At 38.1% G+C, this 18,010-nt stretch overlaps 1 protein-coding gene across 2 annotated transcripts in view; it reads left to right on the top strand.

Moving 5' to 3' along the window:
• MYOM1 (myomesin 1) overlaps positions 1 to 18,010 on the top strand; it is a 142,275-nt gene that overhangs the window by 47,035 nt on the left and 77,230 nt on the right. For both annotated transcript variants that reach the window (XM_033439353.2, XM_033439354.2), the window contains exons 9-13: positions 446 to 610; positions 2,690 to 2,851; positions 9,176 to 9,317; positions 11,806 to 12,005; positions 14,159 to 14,215. In XM_033439353.2, coding sequence (XP_033295244.1) covers positions 446 to 610; positions 2,690 to 2,851; positions 9,176 to 9,317; positions 11,806 to 12,005; positions 14,159 to 14,215 — 726 coding nt within the window. The remainder of the gene's footprint in view (positions 1 to 445; positions 611 to 2,689; positions 2,852 to 9,175; positions 9,318 to 11,805; positions 12,006 to 14,158; positions 14,216 to 18,010) is intronic.

Below are 18,010 nucleotides of genomic sequence, written 5' to 3'. Positions count from 1 at the left end.
TTACTAAAAAACTCTATTTTTATGAGAAATCGATATGGCTATTTGTTCCAAGAGTACAAGCAGTAAAGTTTAAATGAACTCAGAATCTAACATTTTAATGTGCATATATTGCAGCTATATTTAAGTCGAAGCTAAATGTGGTGTTCATTTTACATTTTATGTAAGGCGTTAAACCTGACCTTTTAAATTCTATTAATTATAATAGTAAAAATAAGCATTTAGCTTATCTGACCAATGAAGCAAGAATTTCCATACACAGAACTTCCATTTCAATATAATGATATATGTGAATATGCTACATACTTCTTTTATAAGACTTAATTTTTGCCCAGATAAGTCACTTGATAGGTTTGTTGTGATTGCTTTCTGCCTGTGCTTATTAAAATGCTTGTGTCTCTTTGATGACAAAAAGTAAATTACTGATGTTTGTTTTTGTTGTGCCCAGTTGCTGTGACCCCTTACGGTTATGCGTCCAAGTTTGAGATCCACTTTGATGACAAGTTTGATGTGTCTTTCGGGAGAGAAGGCGAGACGTTGAGTCTAGGCTGCCGTGTAGTTATCACTCCTGAAATTAAACATTTCCAGCCGGAGGTCCAGTGGTACCGAAATGGTGAGCCTTACTAATGAATTCTCACTAGGTTCTTATTTGCAGAAGGTCACAGCCCAGGCTTGGCCCCAGAGCATGAATGTCCATAAGACTGCAGTTCTCTTTATCAGAGCTGGCAGAATCTGAACGTTAGAGGACATAACCTTTTGGATGTTACAAAAGCTTTTACACATGTATCAGAGTAGCAGAACTTTCGCAATATATTTGTGGAGATTATAATTTCTTATCACCAAGTAATATAGGGAAAGGATTACAAAAAATTGTATTCTCATTTTGCAAGGTGGATGTATATTCATTCTGTAAGTTAATTTTATTTGGTAAAATAAAGCGGAGTCCAGTGAAGTCCAATGGGACTATGGAGCAGGCCCATTGGTCCCCAGGCACGGTGGGTGGTGGTCAGCATGCTCACCATGCAGTTGGCCTGAACTTCAGTGCATGTGTGGGCACCGGGCAGTCTGGGCCATCCCAAGACCATGGCTGAGACCAGGACCTGGGCCCAGAGTGAAACCAGTCACGGCAGCAGCAGCAGCAGCAACATTGCTGGACGGCGTGGCCCTAGAGGAGAGGAGGGGTCGCACGTGGGGCAGTGTGGGCGCCCACCGTGGGAGCCGAGATTGCCCGTCCGCCCCCAGGATGCATATTTGTGGCATCTGCACAAATATGAGCTTCCTCGCCTGAGCACCGTGACAGGAACTGCCAGCAATCACGCAGTAAACTTTGTCCGTAAGATATTATAAAATAAAAGCATGTACATAGACATTGCAGTAAGGCACATAAGGCAGTTAGTATTCTTCAGAGTTTAGACTCTCTGGTTATGAAAACTGCCACAACATTGCAAAGCAAACATTCACAGGCTTGGAAATAAAAATTAAGTTTAAAGATTGTCACATTCAATGAAAAAGAACACTATTTTCATACGAAACTTTGGATGAAGCAGTTATTAACAAGAAAGATAATTTTTAAATTAAATTTTCCTCATAATCAAAGATACAGTGAGAGAATGCATAAACAGGCATTTGAATTATATACATATCATGAAGTCATTTTCAGTTTCTTGTATGACCACAAGTTACAGGACATGTAAGAGAAAACATTAGGATGCAATTATGTAAATTTACATTTAAAATTAAATTCAGACTTACATGAAACTATTTGTATAAAGAGTTAAATCTTTTTAGAAAAAATTGTTCCTCAAGAATTGTCAGCTCTGATTCACTTTGTTATAAAGCAGAAACTAACACACCATTGTAAAGCAATTATACTCCAATAAAGATGTTTAAAAAAAAAAAAGAATCATCAGCTCTAGAGTACTAAAATTTATATTTTGAAAGTTTATCATAAGATTAACCCAATGTTAACTTTATAGCACCATAACCATATAATACTATAACGTATAAAGCTGTATATTACTATGACTATGTAATACTCCTAACAACTGCATTAATAGTTGCATCAGCAGAAAGATCCTTCTTAAAATAAAAAAAATCAAAACTAATTTATGATCTTGCATTTGCAAAGAGTAACTGATGTTGCTTTCAGTTATATCAATTTAAAATGAAGTTACTAAAAATAACTGAATTTGCAGAAAAGTAAGTAAAAAATATCATATTATCAATCAACGTATCACATTAATAAAGTATTATTTTTGTATGTAAAATTATGGCATGAAAATATTAGTTTTTGCAATTTGTATTACCCTATTATGTTTTATAAGTAATAAACTATTTTTAGAGGACAAAGCCTTATATTTTAGTACCTTGACTGTGTTTTTTTCCTCTGCTTTTTGAGCAAGGGGTCTTGTAATTTCATTTTGCACTGGGCCCTGCAGATTATGTATCTGGCCCTGGTCCCCTCACTTCTGCTCTAACATTTTAACCAATATAAACATGGCAGAATGACTCAAAGCCCTACAGACGTCCTCTAATATTCAGATAGCTTTCAATATAGAAGAAGAGGAAGAGAGAGAGAGAGAGAGAGAGAGAGAGAGAGAGAGAATTGGGGGGAGGGAAGAGTGGAGGGGAAGGAGGAAGAAGAGAGTAATAGAGAAAGAAATCAGTTAATTTGCTTACTTTTGTTCCCCAGGGGCTCCTGTTTCTCCATCAAAATGGGTGCAAACACACTGGAGTGGAGATCGGGCAACACTAACATTTTCTCATCTCAACAAGGAAGATGAAGGTCTCTACACAATCCATGTACGAATGGGAGAATATTATGAACAATACAGCGCTTACGTCTTTGTTCGAGGTAAGACCTAGCAAAAAGCAGAACATCTGAGAATATTTAAAACACCGAGGCCATGTCAATCTATCCAAACATATTTTTGGTAAAGATGAAAGAGCCAATGTAAAAATTTAACCCTGAAGGCACCAGTTGGAATGGAAGGTGACCAGTTTCCAGACTATGTTACTGTCACTAGTGTCAGTACTTTCCTCATCTTCAATGAGCCTCTAGAGCAGTGCTCTGTAGGTGTCTGAGTAGAGAGGCTAGATCCTAGTGATGCAAAAAGCCGTCTCAGTTTGAAGAAGCTACAATAAAAGAGTGATGGGGACTCACTCTTGAATATCTATTTTGGAGAGCAAATTTATTACTTCATTCTAGGCCTTTTCTTTATAGCTTTAGTTTTAATGAACTAGGAAACAAGATGCTACAACTGAATCCTTAAGACAAACTATAACTGTTGGTTTTAGGAGTCTTTCTTTTTTCAGCGATGTCTCTAACAGGTCAGACATGTACAAGTGGGAATGTTATTTCTACATGAGATACTAGCACATCTGGAAGACGATGAACACTTCCAGGCCACAAAGGCAGTGCTCTGTGTTCTTTTACGTGATGGTCAGTCAGGTGTGGCCACACGAGGAGACAGAGGAGGGGCACAGGAAAAGAGTGTATTATACTCATAGGTGCTAGAGAACCACCCAGGGCCACATGGGGAAGCAAAGGCACTACTGGTTGGTCAGGAGGCAGAAGAGGCAGAGGGAGAGCTTAGACCGCAGTCTGTATTGGAGTTCCCGTGGAAAAGGCATGGCAGGGCGGGGTAAACAGTTCAGGATTGGCTGGTGTGAACAACTTCAGCAGACCCTAAGCTACAGGGGTCGTGCTTAGTTGTCTGGTCCCTGGTGCTGAGATGATTAAGGCAGAGGAATATTTCCTCCTGGGGTACACGGGCCAGATGGAGGAGGTGAGCTCTGGACGGGTTAAAATTGGCTAGCCCCCAGAGATGGGGGCAGAAAATCTCTCCCCACCCAGAAAGGCTTTTAAGATGTCAAAACGTCACAATATACAGAAAATAAACATATAAACAATACAAGTAGACTTGCTAATTTTTTATCTCTTGTGCATTAAATAGAACCATAAACTCCTAGGTGTTTTGATGAGGGTGGAAATTTAGAGGTCATGTAGGTGTCCCTAACTGGGGCCCACAGACTCCCAAGGGGTCTGTGATTATAACTGTACTTCAGTATAATTAGTTTCTTTGGTAAGCTCATGTATTTTATTTTATTTTATGCATTTAAAAACATTGTTCTGAGAAGGGCCCTCTAGGTTTTCTTTACCACTTTGCCAAAGGAGTCTAAGGCACACAAAAATGTTAGGATTCCCCTTAATTTTTTTTTATAAATTTATTTATTTACTTATTTATTTTTTATTTTTGGCTGCATTGGGTCTTCGTTGCTGCACGCGGGCTTTCTCTAGCTTCAGTGAGTGGGGGCTACTCTTCATTGCGGTGCACGGGCCTCTAGGTGCGCGGGCTTCAGTAGTTGTGCCACACAGCCTCAGTAGTTGTGGCCCACAGGCTTATTTGCTCTGCAGCATGTGGGATCTTCCTGGACCAGGGCTCAAACCCATGTCCCCTGCATTGGCAGGCGGGTTCTTAACCACTGCGCCACCAGGGAAATTCCTCCCCTTAATTTTAAGACGCAAAAACTAAAGCTCAGGAAAGCAACATGATTTACCAAAAGCCTCACAGTTAGAAGCAGAAGTGGGACTAGGATACAGGCCTTCTGATGGCTAACCCAGGATTTTAATTAGGGAATAGGTTAAGCTGCTGAAATGAAATTTTTTTAAAAAGTTTATTTCTGTCTTATGTCCATCAATCCAGAGGTAGGAAGGTGGTCCAGGTGGTTCTGCTCAACTCAGTTATTCAGAGTCCTGGCTCCCATCTATGTTGTTGCTCCACTGCCCCCATGGTGCTGTCCTGTGTTCCCGTTCCAGCCTGTGGGAAGGGCAGAGATGCAGGGACGCACACATCACTTCTGCATGGTGAACACTCTACCACACATCCACAGGGAGGGAAGCTGGGCAACATGTTACCTGCAGAAGCTCAGGTGTTCTGGTACTAAAAGGAAACAGGAGAAATGGATACTGGGGAGAGACAGCAGTCTATATACCACACCAGTACTGAACAATAACAAATGATCATTGAATTCTGCCACGGATTCGCAACTGATAAAGATGCACGAATATCTATGCCAGCTGAAAAATGGGGCAGACTTCCTCCTGCACAAAAGCATTTGGGAAAAGTTGGATCTTGTGAGGGGAAAAGAGGGGTAGCCCTCTGGGTCAGTTGCAGTAAAAATGGACACCCTGGAAGTTATGAGCAAGTATGTTTGTTTAAACAAAGCACCTGGATAGACCTGGCCAGATGATAACTGAAAGCAAACAGAGTCTTTGCCTCTGCTCTCAGTCTGACCTGAACCAAAGAGTATCTCTGGTGACTCAAGAAACACTTAAGTTATGCCTTGAGGATTCCCTTTGTGGACTTTTTCTGGGAACTCTGACACAGTCCAGGGTTTCCTCAGCAACATTTCTCAGTGCCCACATCCAGAGTCGTGGCTCTCTGCAGGTTGAGGCCAGACTTCAGATGACCAACCACAGACAGGGAGAAGGGATTGAAATTTATCATTAAGCCAGTTTTCATATCCACAAATAAGGGAAGATTCTAAAATGTATCAGATATTATGTGAGAGAATTGAAAAGATTCATGGGGAAGACAAAATTGCAAAGACAAATTTCAGAAATCGAGTTGTGAATTTAACTTTTAGAGAAACATTTCCCCTGTAAGTTTATTTTAAATGATATATTTTAGATTCTTTTAAAACAATCTTTATTGAGATATAATTACACACCATAAGAGTCAACCATGCTAAGTGGACAGTGCTTTTCAGAATATTCAGAGCTGTGCACCCACCATCTACAATCCAGCTTAGTACATCCCCTTCACCCCAGAGAGACTTCTTGTGCCCCTTCCCTACTCCCATCCCCAGTCTAGCCCCCAGACAGCCACTAATCTACTCCCTGCCTCTATAAACTGTCTTTTCTGAACTTTTCTGGATATAATATGTGATCTACTTTTGTCTTTTTTCATTGAGCCTATGTTTTGAGGTTTTTATGTTGGTACTTTGTTCCTTTTTATTGCTGACTAATATTGCACTGTAAGGATATGCCTCATTTTGTGTGTCCATTCACCAGTTGATGGACAGTTGGATTGTTTCCACTCTCTGACTGTTATGAATAATGCTGCTATGAACATTTGTGTTCCTATTCATGGACCTAGGTTTTCACTTCTCTTGGGTAGATAGCTACAAGTGGAACTGCTGGGTCGTATGTTAACTTTGTGTTTAACTTTTTGAGAAACCGCCAAAGTGTTTTAAGTGACATTTTATGGTGTTTTTTATTTTAAACTTTGAGCTGCATGAGGCCATTTCAATGCATTTTTTAGAGCTCTGGTATTTTGCTGCTTAGAAAATAGCTTCTGAACCAGAATGATCAGTGTAGAAAGCACCATATGTCTGCAGAAACACATTCCAGAGCTGTACATATTTGGCCAGTTTTTTATTACATACATAATATGTGTTCTTTCTGAAAAACTAGATAATATAAATAAGAAAAAAAGAAAAGCCATCGTAAGTCTAACATCCAGAGATACCTGAAGTTATCATTTTATCACATATTCTTCTAGACTTTTATATATTCTTTCCTCCCCTTCCTACACACATGGCAGGGAGGAAAGAAAGATGATACAGCGATAAAGGATGGAATATAAATGTCATGAAAAAAGAATTACAAATGAAAAATAAATTATGAAAAAGTTTTCACTAGTAATCAAAGCAATAAAATTAATCTATCACACTGAAAAGATTTACAAGGTTTTAAAATCCACTGGGATGAAGGAATGGAGGGGCCAGCACTCCCACACATTGCTGGTGAGTGTAAATCGGTTTAGCTTTGCTCAGGGTGTTTTGCCACTATGTATCAACGGTGCGCATTTCCCAACGATTCTAGTTCTAGGAATTTAAGTGGACAAAGCTGAAAAAAATGTTTATTTGGGGGAAAATATGGAAGGAATCTAGATATCCACCAATGGGAACTGAAAATAAAGTATAATAAATATTCCATATAAACACACAAATACTGCACAGTAATGAAAACTAATGATGTATACTTACTAATATGAAAATATTTTTAAAAAACCCAGTTTACATGAAACTATATAGTCCAATCCCACTTTTATTTAAAAAACAATCACTTTTTTAAAAAATTGGAGTATAGTTGATTTACATTGTTGTGAAAAACAATTACTTTTGAGTTTATAAATATAGGGAAAAAATCTAGAAAAATCTAGGCAAATTCGTTAGTATTAGTAACCTCTGAGTTATGGAATTAAGAGGGATTCTAACATGTATTTTTTATTACATATATGTTACAAGAAGACACTACTTTTATAATAAAGATAAACAATAAAATTACTTACATTTTGATAAAAGTTATTAAATAGCCTGTGTCAGACGTCAGAATATAAAGAGTAGCAGGCTAATCTTTGGCCTAATTAATCAGAGATACAAAAAGTTTGACTATTTGGAGGGTTGGGAGAAGGGCAGAGGCTAAGAAGAGGATTGACGTTGCCCAAGTGGGTACTGTGGGCCAGACGCTCTGTAGCAGCTGCTGGGAGCCAAGAGCACAAGTGTGAAGCAATACAGCATGGTATTTGGATTTGGCTTCCAGCAGCTGCTATACAGAACCGTGTTTTGAAAGATTGTCAAGTCCACATGGCAAATGGCATATTCCAAGCAATTTTATAGAAATGCTGAGAAATGGCTCCCTAAATGTCTGCTGTCTGCCAGGCTCTGTTACATACAATGGATTTATCTACCAACACCAACGTTGCTGGTTGTTACATTATGGGCTTTTTGCTAAAAAGGGACATGGCTAGAGGTTGCCAGCTGTCCCCCTCGCAGCTGAGCAGCTATTAGGTCTGTTAACTTCAGCATCTCCACCTCCATCCTAGCTCTGCTCCACCTTCACCATCAGCAGACCTTCCCTCCACCATCCAGTGCTCTGAAAGCCTAAAAGGAAAAAAGTTTCTCCCCACCAAAATGCCCATTTGCCGTTGTGTGGCATGCAGGAATTCTGCATTGTTTTAGGCATGATGATTTGGTTACACTCTCCTATAGCACATATGCAGGAGATATTATCCTGCAGGTTCATGGGTTCATGCCGGTTCATGGGGCAAGAAACAGAATGTTCAAAACCAAACTGATTTAAGATCTTCACAGACAATGCACAGCCCTGTTAGCAAATGTTTCAGTAACTTATAAGAGTTACAGAAGAGTAGATCATAGGAAAAGAAAGTGTTTATTATTCAGTCAACAAGAGTGTTTTCGCTGGGTGAGTGGCTCCTACATGTCTCAGCCTCCTCTCCTACTAATTCCGGTTGTTAAAGGGTTGACCAGATGTCAAGTGGAATTGGCAAATGTGGTTCCCCTCCCCTTGGGACTGTGACTCTTATCTTAATCATTTTCACTTAAAAGGCTACTATGGGGTTATTTTCATTCCCCTTCCTTTCCTCCTAAAAACACCCCTGTGTTACTAATTTATCTGTGCATACTCTGCTGAGGGGACCCACTGTCAGAGGATCCCATTTCATGAACAGTCACTGAACTCTGTTTCTTGTATAGTCTTGGACTTTTACTAAACTCAGCTAAACTAAGCTCAGATGTGGCTATTTCATCAGAGTTACTTTCGCAAGGATCTTCAGCTTGGGAACAAACATTTAATTAAAATGAATGTTTTTGTTTCTCTTCCAAAATGGTGGTCCCAGCATAGGGATGGGCAAAGCTTCTTGGTTCTTCTTCTCTTGTGGATGTATCTAGAAGGTAACAGAAGGGGCTGTTTGTTCCCCTTTGGAGCCGTTCATAGTTTCCGAGTAACACTGCACAATAATTATCTTAAGAACAGACTTCCTGACATAACTTACGTCAGACTTTTCTGATAGCAGTCCTCAACATGTCCTTATTTATTTTCTTTTAGAACATTTTGGGCAGGCAAGGGCCATGAGGCAGAGGTCATGGGTCCTTTTCAGAGCCTTCCTAGTGTAATGTTCCTTGTACTGATGGTGAAAAGCACACATTGTTATTTTGGTAAGCAAATTACAAAATTGAAGATTGCTCGACTGGGGCCAAAGATATAGCCACTGCGGTGGTGTGGTAAGAAATGTCTGCACTAAAACCTTGGCCTTTGGGGCCGACAGAGCACATCTGAGAGGGTTAACAGGATCCTTCTGTATCCCCACAGATGCTGATGCAGAGATTGAAGGAGCCCCAGCCTCTCCCTTGGATGTGGTGTCCTTGGAGGCCAACAAAGATTATATCATCATCTCTTGGAAACAGCCGGCTGTGGATGGAGGGAGTCCTATTCTGGGATATTTTATTGATAAGTTAGTACTTAGTCTAACTTCAGTTAGAGTGATTTGGCCATAGAGACACATGCTTGATTTCTCCCACCATTTCTAGGTGAAGTGTTTTCTTTACTGGTCTCTCTCCCTCTTTTCTCTGTGTCTCTGTCTCTGTCTGGTGTGTATGTATATATATATATATATGTATATACACATACCTACCTGTTTACCTAAATTCCAAAGATAATCCTTGAATTGTACTACCAACCCAAGTCACTAATTTGGCGAGAATATTATGAATTTGTTCACCTAATAGAGGCCACTTTAGAAATGAAATAGCTGGTATTCAATATGCTTAATGTCCATATTATTAGTATGTCAGTAATTTAAGAATATTAAGTAATTTAAAGAATAGTACTCTAAGAATACTAAGAAAATCTCATTTATATCACAGGATTCAAATTTGACAAAGAAATAACAAATATCCGTAGTATTAAACTGTTTTATCTACAAATCGTTGCTGTTTACATTCTCCAAAACTTAGAGGCTTTATATTTATAGTAAATGGGTCTTACATATGAATTATCCAGTGAGCTTGGCCAATTTAGAAACAAATTTAGATTATTGACCTAAATACATTATTGTCTGACTTAGTTTCTTTTCAGTTGGTTGCTCCAATTCTCTTCCATTTTTGAGTAATAAACCCTGACTGTAAAAACCACTAGGGGCAGATAATCTATGCCGCTGTAGTATGACAGGTTTGTACCAAGGTGGATTAAACTTAATATTTATAGCAGTAAGTAAGTATATGCCTACTGGGCTCAGTACCAACCAGAGAAATATTTATAATAGATTATACTTTATTTAACTGTACACTAAATGTTTCCAAGTTATTTCATCATTGAATAATGATGAACTGTGAAGTTTTAGATATATTCTTTAAAAAAATATATGCATCTGTATTTTAATTAAAAACATAACTATCTACCTTTGTAAAAGTATCCCTCTATGTAAATGCACCGTTTTTTACAAATCTAGTAAGATTCTTTTTTTTTTGAATTTTATTTTATTTATTTTTTATACAGCAGGTTCTTATTAGTTCTCTATTTTGTACATATTAGTGTATATATGTCAATCCCAATCTCCCAATTCATCCCAACACCACCACCCACCCCGCCATTTTCCCCCTTTGGTGTCCCTATGTTTGTTCTCTGCATCTGTGTCTCTATTTATGCCCTGAAAACTGGTTCATCTGTACCATTTTTCTAGGTTCCACATATATGCGTTAATATACGGTATTTGTTTTTCCCTTTCTGACTTACTTCACTCTGTATGACAGTCTCTAGATCCATCCACGTCTCTACAAATGACCCAATTTTGTTCCTTTTTATGGCTGAGTAATATTCCAATGTATATATGTACCACATCTTCTTTATTCATTCATCTGTCGATGGGCATTTAGGTTGCTTCCATGACCCGGCTATTGTAAATAGGGCTACAGTGAACATTGGGGTGCATGTGTCTTTTTGAATTATGGTTTTCTCTGGGTATACGCCCAGTAGTGGGATTGCTGGGTCATATGATAATGATATTTATCGTTTTTTAAGGAACCTCCATACTGTTCTCCATAGTGGCTGTATCAATTTACATTCCCACCAACAGCACAAGAGGGTTCCCTTTTCTCCACACCCTCTCCAGCATTTGTTATTTGTAGATTTTCTGATGATGCCCATTCTAACTAGTGTGAGGTGATACCTCATTGTAGTTTTGATGTGCATTTCTCTAATAATTAGTGATGTTGAGCAGCTTTTCATGTGCTTCTTGTCCATCTGTATGTCTTCTTTGGAGAAATGTCTGTTTAGGACTTCTGCCCATTTTTGGATTGGGTTGTTTATTTTTTTAATATTGAGCTGCATGAGCTGTTTATAGATTTGGGAGATTAACCCTTTGTCCGTTGATTCGTTTGCAAATATTTTCTCCCATTCTGAGGGTTGTCTTTTCGTCTTGTTTGTAGTTTCCTTTGCTTTGCAGAAGCTTTTAAGTTTCATTAGGTCCCATTTGTTTATTTTTGTTTTTATTTCCATCACTCTAGGAGATGGATCAAAAAAGATCTTACTGTGATTTATGTCAAAGAGTGTTCTTCCTATGTTTTCCTCTAAGAGTTTTATAGTGTCCAGTCTTACATTTAGGTCTCTAATACATTTTGAGTTTATTTTTGTGTATGGTGTTAGAGAGTGTTCTAATTTCATTCTTATACATGTAGCTGTCCAGTTTTCCCAGCACCACTTATTGAAGAGACTGTCTTTTCTCCATTGTGTATCCTTGCCTCCTTTGTCATAGATTAGTTGACCATAGGTGCATGGGTTTATCTCTGGGCTTTCTATCCTGTTCCATTGATCTATATTTCTGTTTTTGTGCCAGTACCATATTATCTTGATTACTGTAGCTTTGTGGTATAGTCCGAAGTCAGGGAGTCTGATTCCTCCAGCTCTGTTTTTTTCTGTTTTGTCCATCACTCTCTCTCCCTTAGGTGTGAGGTGGGCACAGACAGCTGGTCTCAGTGCAATGACACACCTGTGAAGTTTGCTCGTTTCCCAGTCACTGGATTGATAGAAGGTCGTTCTTACATATTCCGAGTTCGAGCTGTGAACAAAACTGGAATAGGTCTCCCCTCTCGTGTTTCCGAGCCTGTGGCTGCTCTGGATCCAGCTGAGAAAGCTAGACTTAAAAGTAAGCATTTTTCATTTTTCAGGATCATCTTGAATTTTTTTTATATGCCTGAAATAGATCCTATTGCAAGGTTATTTCTCCACCCTCCACTAGAGGGAGAAGAGAATAAGAAATCCTTTACTGATCAGAAAAATCCAGGGGAAAAAAAGACAAAAACAAAAAAGTATTTGTTTTTTGACTCATCTGTTCACTAAGGGCTTTATTTTATGTTATTTTTATTTGATTCAGAAAAGTTTGCCTTATTTGACTGAGTTACAGGCATTGTGTTTGAAATGAAATATGAAAACCAAAAGGCTGGAGAGCTTTTTTTTTTTTTTCATTTTATTAGCACAGTTCAAATATACTTTTCTTTCTGGTTCATTTTCTTAAAATTGTAAGGTAGTTTTCTTAATCTTGAATTTATCCCTTAGAGCATTAATACTCAACACTGTGAATTTCTTTATGTCAAAGGAAAAACACATTTACGACACATCGTGTCTGATCTGTACTCGGGTTTCTGTGTTAGAGTCAAAAATAATCTTTTCATATATTTAGCCTCCAAGTCTCAATGTCAAAATTGTGGTACATGGGGCTTCCCTGGTGGCGCAGTGGTTGAGAATCTGCCTGCTAATGCAGGGGACACGGGTTCGAGCCCTGGTCTGGGAAGATCCCACATGCCGCAGAGCAACTAGGCCCGTGAGCCACAACTACTGAGCCTGCACGTCTGGAGCCTGTGCTCTGCAACAAGAGAGGCCGTGATAGTGAGAGGCCCGCGCACCACGATGAAGAGTGGCCCCCGCTTGCCACAACTAGAGAAAGCCCTCACACAGAAACGAAGAACCAACACAGTAAAAATAAATAAAATAAATTAATAAACTCCTACTCCCAACATCTTCTTTAAAAAAAAAAATTGTGGTATATGAATTATGCTCTGCATTTGTTTCATAGGAACCAATACAGCATCCTTAATAATAGGGACCTTAAAGTGGCATTAAAAGAATTGTTGGAATTTCACATTTCAGTCTATACCAGATTTCTCAACCTTGGCCCTATTGACATTTTAGGCCAGGTAATTCTATGTTGTAGGGGGCTGTCCTGTGCATTGTAAGATGTTTAGCAGCATCCCTGGCCTCTACTCGCTAGATGCCTATGGTCCCCCCACCCCCTCCTCCCCCCTCCCCCCAACCGCCATCATGACAATCAAAATTGTCTCCAGACATTATCACATGTCCCTGGGGGGCAAAATCACCCTAGTTGAGGACTACTGGTCTATGCCATTTATAACATTTTCAGTGTTATTCTTGACCTTAAGTACATGTAGTGGCATCATAAAAATCTAAGTAAAATAATGTCACCTTCCCTCTGGAGACTTTTCTAATCAGGCTCCCTGATTACTCTCCAATCACTTTTCACCCACTGTCCAACTTCTCTCCCTCTTTCCTAATTCCATCTCATACTTTCATTTACTCCTCTTTAATAAATGTCAATGAAAGTAAGATTTGTTGGGACTGAAAATGAATTATCTTGCTTATCACCTTTCTGTTTTTGCACACAGTCTGGTGAAAAGTCCCTCACTTGAAGCAGGAGTTGAATCATTCTCTCTTTCTGATGTCTTTCTGATATCACAGAAATGAATTTCCCCTTTAACTTTATACTGCCTGTCTCACTCATTTTCCTTACCCGGGATCTAAACTGCTTTCCTTTGTAAATAACACTTTCAAAATTAATGGAAAGAAATCTCTTTCGTTGAGCTTTACTGCAGGATCAGCGCCCCTCTCCCCTTTCATCTTCATTATGACATAAATAACAGCCCGGCTTACAATTGTTCCTGAAAGTTTTCTCCCAATTAAATGCTATCTCTCAAGGAGGGTGAGAGAGCCTATGTGTTTCAGGAGATACATGGGGAACAGTGTATGAACACAGGCTGTTTACCTCACCTGTGTCAGTACAGTTCCGGAAACGTGGAATCTAGCAGATTGTGAGTTGTTTGAGAACAGAGACTATGCCCCCTCTCCCCAAAATACCATGTGCGTGCTTGATAAGACTCACTAAGAAGGTACATAAGTAAACTAGTAACAAACCCATTGGGGACTAATCTGGCCAGTTTACCAATTTCTCAGTGCAGCTGAACTGCATTTGTGAATGTTTCTGATTTTTGTATTTATCTCTGTCAGGTCGCCCTTCAGCACCCTGGACTGGACAGATCATTGTCACTGAGGAGGAACCGACAGGTAAAAACCACGTTTTCCCCAGATAGTATTGCCAGTGCTCTGCTATGCAGTTTGGCTTTTGTTATGAGGCTACACTGTATATTATTTAAGTGTTTTGGAAAGAACATTCTGAAATATTTGGAGATCATGAAGTAACTTATGTTGTCAGAGAATCGCTTTTTTTTAAAAGCTTAATTGAGGTATAATGACATACACTAAACTGCATGTCTGTAAAATGAGCAATGTGATAAATTTTACATGTGCAAACACCTGTGAAACCATCAACGTGATCAAAGTAATGAACATATACATCACCCCTATATTTCCTCATACCCCTCTGTAATACCTCCCTCCTGCCCCTTCCTCATCTCCAGGCCATCACTGACATGCTTTCTGTCACTATCGTTTGTGTTGTCCACAATTTTAGATCAATGGAATCATACTCATTTTTGTCTGGTTTCTTTCACTCAGCATAATTATTCTGAGATTTATCCATATTGATGCATGTATCAGTTTATTCCAACTTATTTATACCTTCACCATTGAAACCTTCTATGAACCTCCTTGTTAAGTGTTTTTGTGGACATACACTTTCATTTCTCTTGGATAAATACCCAGGGTTTGAATGGATAGGTCATCTGATAGATGTTTGTTTAATTTTTAAAGAAATTGCCAACTGTTTTCCAAAATGGTTGTACCATTTTACATTCCCATATGCAGTAGTCCAGAGTTTCAGCTGCTCCACACTGTAACCAGTTCGTGGTATGGTCAGTCTTTTTAATTTTAGCCTTTCTAATTGGTGCATAGTGGTGTTTTGTACCATGGTGGTATTTCATAGTAGGTGTATAGTGGTCTTAATTTGCACTTCCCTAATACTGTTGAGCACCTTTTCATGTACTTATTTGCCATTTTTGCATCATATTTGACATCTTTGTCAAATCCAAGTTCATTCAGATATTCTCCCTTTTTTTTTCTAGACATGTTATAGCATTAGCTCTTATATTTCAATCTATGATCCATTTCAAATTAATTATTTCTATATTGTGTGGATTAAGGGTCTAAGTTATTATTATTATTTTGCATATGGCTCTCCAGTTATTTCAGCAATATCTGTTGAAAAGATTATTTTCTTCCCATTGAATTGCCTTGGCACCATTGTCCAAATCAACTGATTGTATATTTGTGGATCTATTTCTGGAATCTTTATTGGTCAATTTTATTTTCTCTACACCAGTACCACACTGTCTTGATTACTGTAGCTTTTATAAGCTTCATGTTTTTTTTAAAGCTTCACAGTTTTGCAATCAGGTAGTATAAGTCCTTAATCTTTTTTTTTTCCCCACAGTTGTTTTGGCTGTTCTAAGTCTTTGCATTTCCATGTAGAATTTAAAATCAGCTTATCAATTTCTAAAAAAACAAAACAAAACAAAAAAAACCCTGCTGGGATTTCATTTGAGTCTTTTATTCTTCGTGATTTTCTATCTACTCATTCTATCAATTATTTTATTTAATTATTTTATTTTATTTATTTATTTTTGGCTGCGTCGGGTCTTCGTTGCTACGCAGGCTTTCTCTAGTTGTGGCCAGCGGAGGCTACTCTTCATGGTGGTGTGTGGGTTCCTCATTGCGGTGACTTCTCTTGTTGCAGAGCATGGTCTCTAGGCATGCGGGCTTCAGTAGTTGTGGCTCGCAGGCTCTAGAGCGCAGGCTCAGTAGTTGTGGTGCACGGGCTTAGTTGCTCCGCGGCATGTGGGATCTTCCCAGACCAGGGCTTGAACCTGTGTACCCTGCTTTGGCAGGCAGATTCTTAACCACTGTACCACCAGGGAAGCCCCTCTATCAATTATTGTTAAAATAGTGGTGACATCTCCAACTAAATGGTGGATTTAAATGCTGCTTGTAGTTTTATCAGGTTTGGTTTCATGTGTTTTGAAGCTCTGTTATTAGATGCATAAACATTTTTATTGTTATATCCTCTTAAGCACTGACCACTTTAATATTAGGAGGTGACTCCTTTTATCCACGGTAATACATTTTTGCTTGGAAATCTGTTTTGTCTGATATGAATATAATGACCCCAGCTTTCTTTTGATTAGTGTTAGCATGACATACGATTTCCTTCCTTTTACTTTTAACCTATGTGTCTTTGTATTTAAATCATGTTTCTTGTAGGCAGCATATAGTTGGGCCTTGCCTTTTTATGCAATCTGGTAATCTTTACCTTTTAATTGGGGTGTTTGAGCTATTTACATTTCATGTGATTATTGATATGGCTGCATTTAAATCTACCATCTTGCTAGTTGTTTTCTATCCGTTCCATCTATTTGTTTGCTTTCTTTTCCCTCTTTCTACATTCTTTTGGATTAAATATCTTTTGCTATTCCATTTTATCTATGTTATCTTATTAGCTATAATTATTTTTTCTTTTATAGTAGTTTGGAATTTATAATATACATCATATGACAATGTACCTTCAAGTAATATTATCCTACTTCACATGTAGTATAAGAACTTACAGCAGTATCATTCCATTTACCCCTCCTAGCCATGGTGGTGTTGTTATGTATTTTATTTGTTTATATATTATAAACTCTATGATACGATGTTATTATTTTGGTTCAAACAGTCACAAAGCTTTCAAAGAAATTTTAAAAGTACGAAGAAAGTTTTCAGTATTCACTCATATTTTTACCATTTCTGTTGCTCTTTATTTCTTTGTGTAGATGTGGATTTCCATCTGATGTGATTTTCTTTCCACCTAAGGCATTTCCTTTTTTTTTTTTAGGCATTTCCTTTAATATTTCTTGTAGTGCAATCCTGCTGGTTATGAATTATTTTATTATTTGTTTGTCTGTGAGAGTCTGTATTTCGTCTTTATTTTTGGACTATATCCACCAGCTATAGAATTCTAGGTTGACAGTCTTTCTTTAGAGGTTGGTCCATTGTAATATAGGTCTGCACTGTAAGAATGACTGCTATCATTTTTTTTCCTGTCATTCTTATTTGTGTTTTTCTGTATGTAATGTATTTTTTTCCCATGTCTGCTTTTAAGATATTCCCTTTATCACTGGCTTTAGAAATTTGATTATGATGTGCATTTGTGTAGTTTCCTTCATATCTTGTGCTTGGCGTTTGCAAGTTCCTTGAATCTGTGCATTTATGGTTTTCATCAGATTTGGAAAATTTTTTTCACATTATTTCTTTAAATATTTTTTTCTATACTCCCCTCTCTCTTCTCTTCTTCAGGAACTCCAATTACATGCCTCTTGAAACCAAAGCTCAGTGATGCTGTGCTCATTTTTCCTATCAGTCTTTTTTTCTTTCCGTGTTTCATTTCTTTCTGTGTTACTTTCTACTGCTATGTCATTAATTTTATTATTCTTCTCCTCTTTAGCCTCTAACCTATTGTGAATTCCAGGCAATGTATTCTTTGTAAAAGACTTTGTAGTTTTCATCTTAGAAATTAATTTGTATTATTTTTTCCATGTCTTTAATTATCATCTTTAATCTTTAGCCTCTTGAACATATAGAATACCTTTATAATAACCGTCTTTACGTCCTTGTTTACTAATTCTATCATTTGTGACATTTCTGGTTTTGTATCATTGATTGATATTTCTCCTCATCATGGGTTGTATTTTCTTGCTTCTTTGCATACTTGGTGATTTTTTTTTTTTTTGGCTGTGCCTCATGGCTGTTGGGATCTTAGTTCCCTGACCAGGGATTGAACCCAGGCCCTCAGCAGTGAGAACACTAACCAATGGACCACCAGGGAATTCCCTGGTCATTTTTTTTTTAAAACATCTTTATTGGAGT

This window comes from Orcinus orca, chromosome 15 (genome assembly GCF_937001465.1).
Source record: "Orcinus orca chromosome 15, mOrcOrc1.1, whole genome shotgun sequence".
Taxonomy (NCBI): Eukaryota; Metazoa; Chordata; class Mammalia; order Artiodactyla; family Delphinidae; genus Orcinus; species Orcinus orca.
Note: the sequence above shows the minus strand (reverse complement) of the source record. Positions and strands in the feature narration are given on the sequence as shown.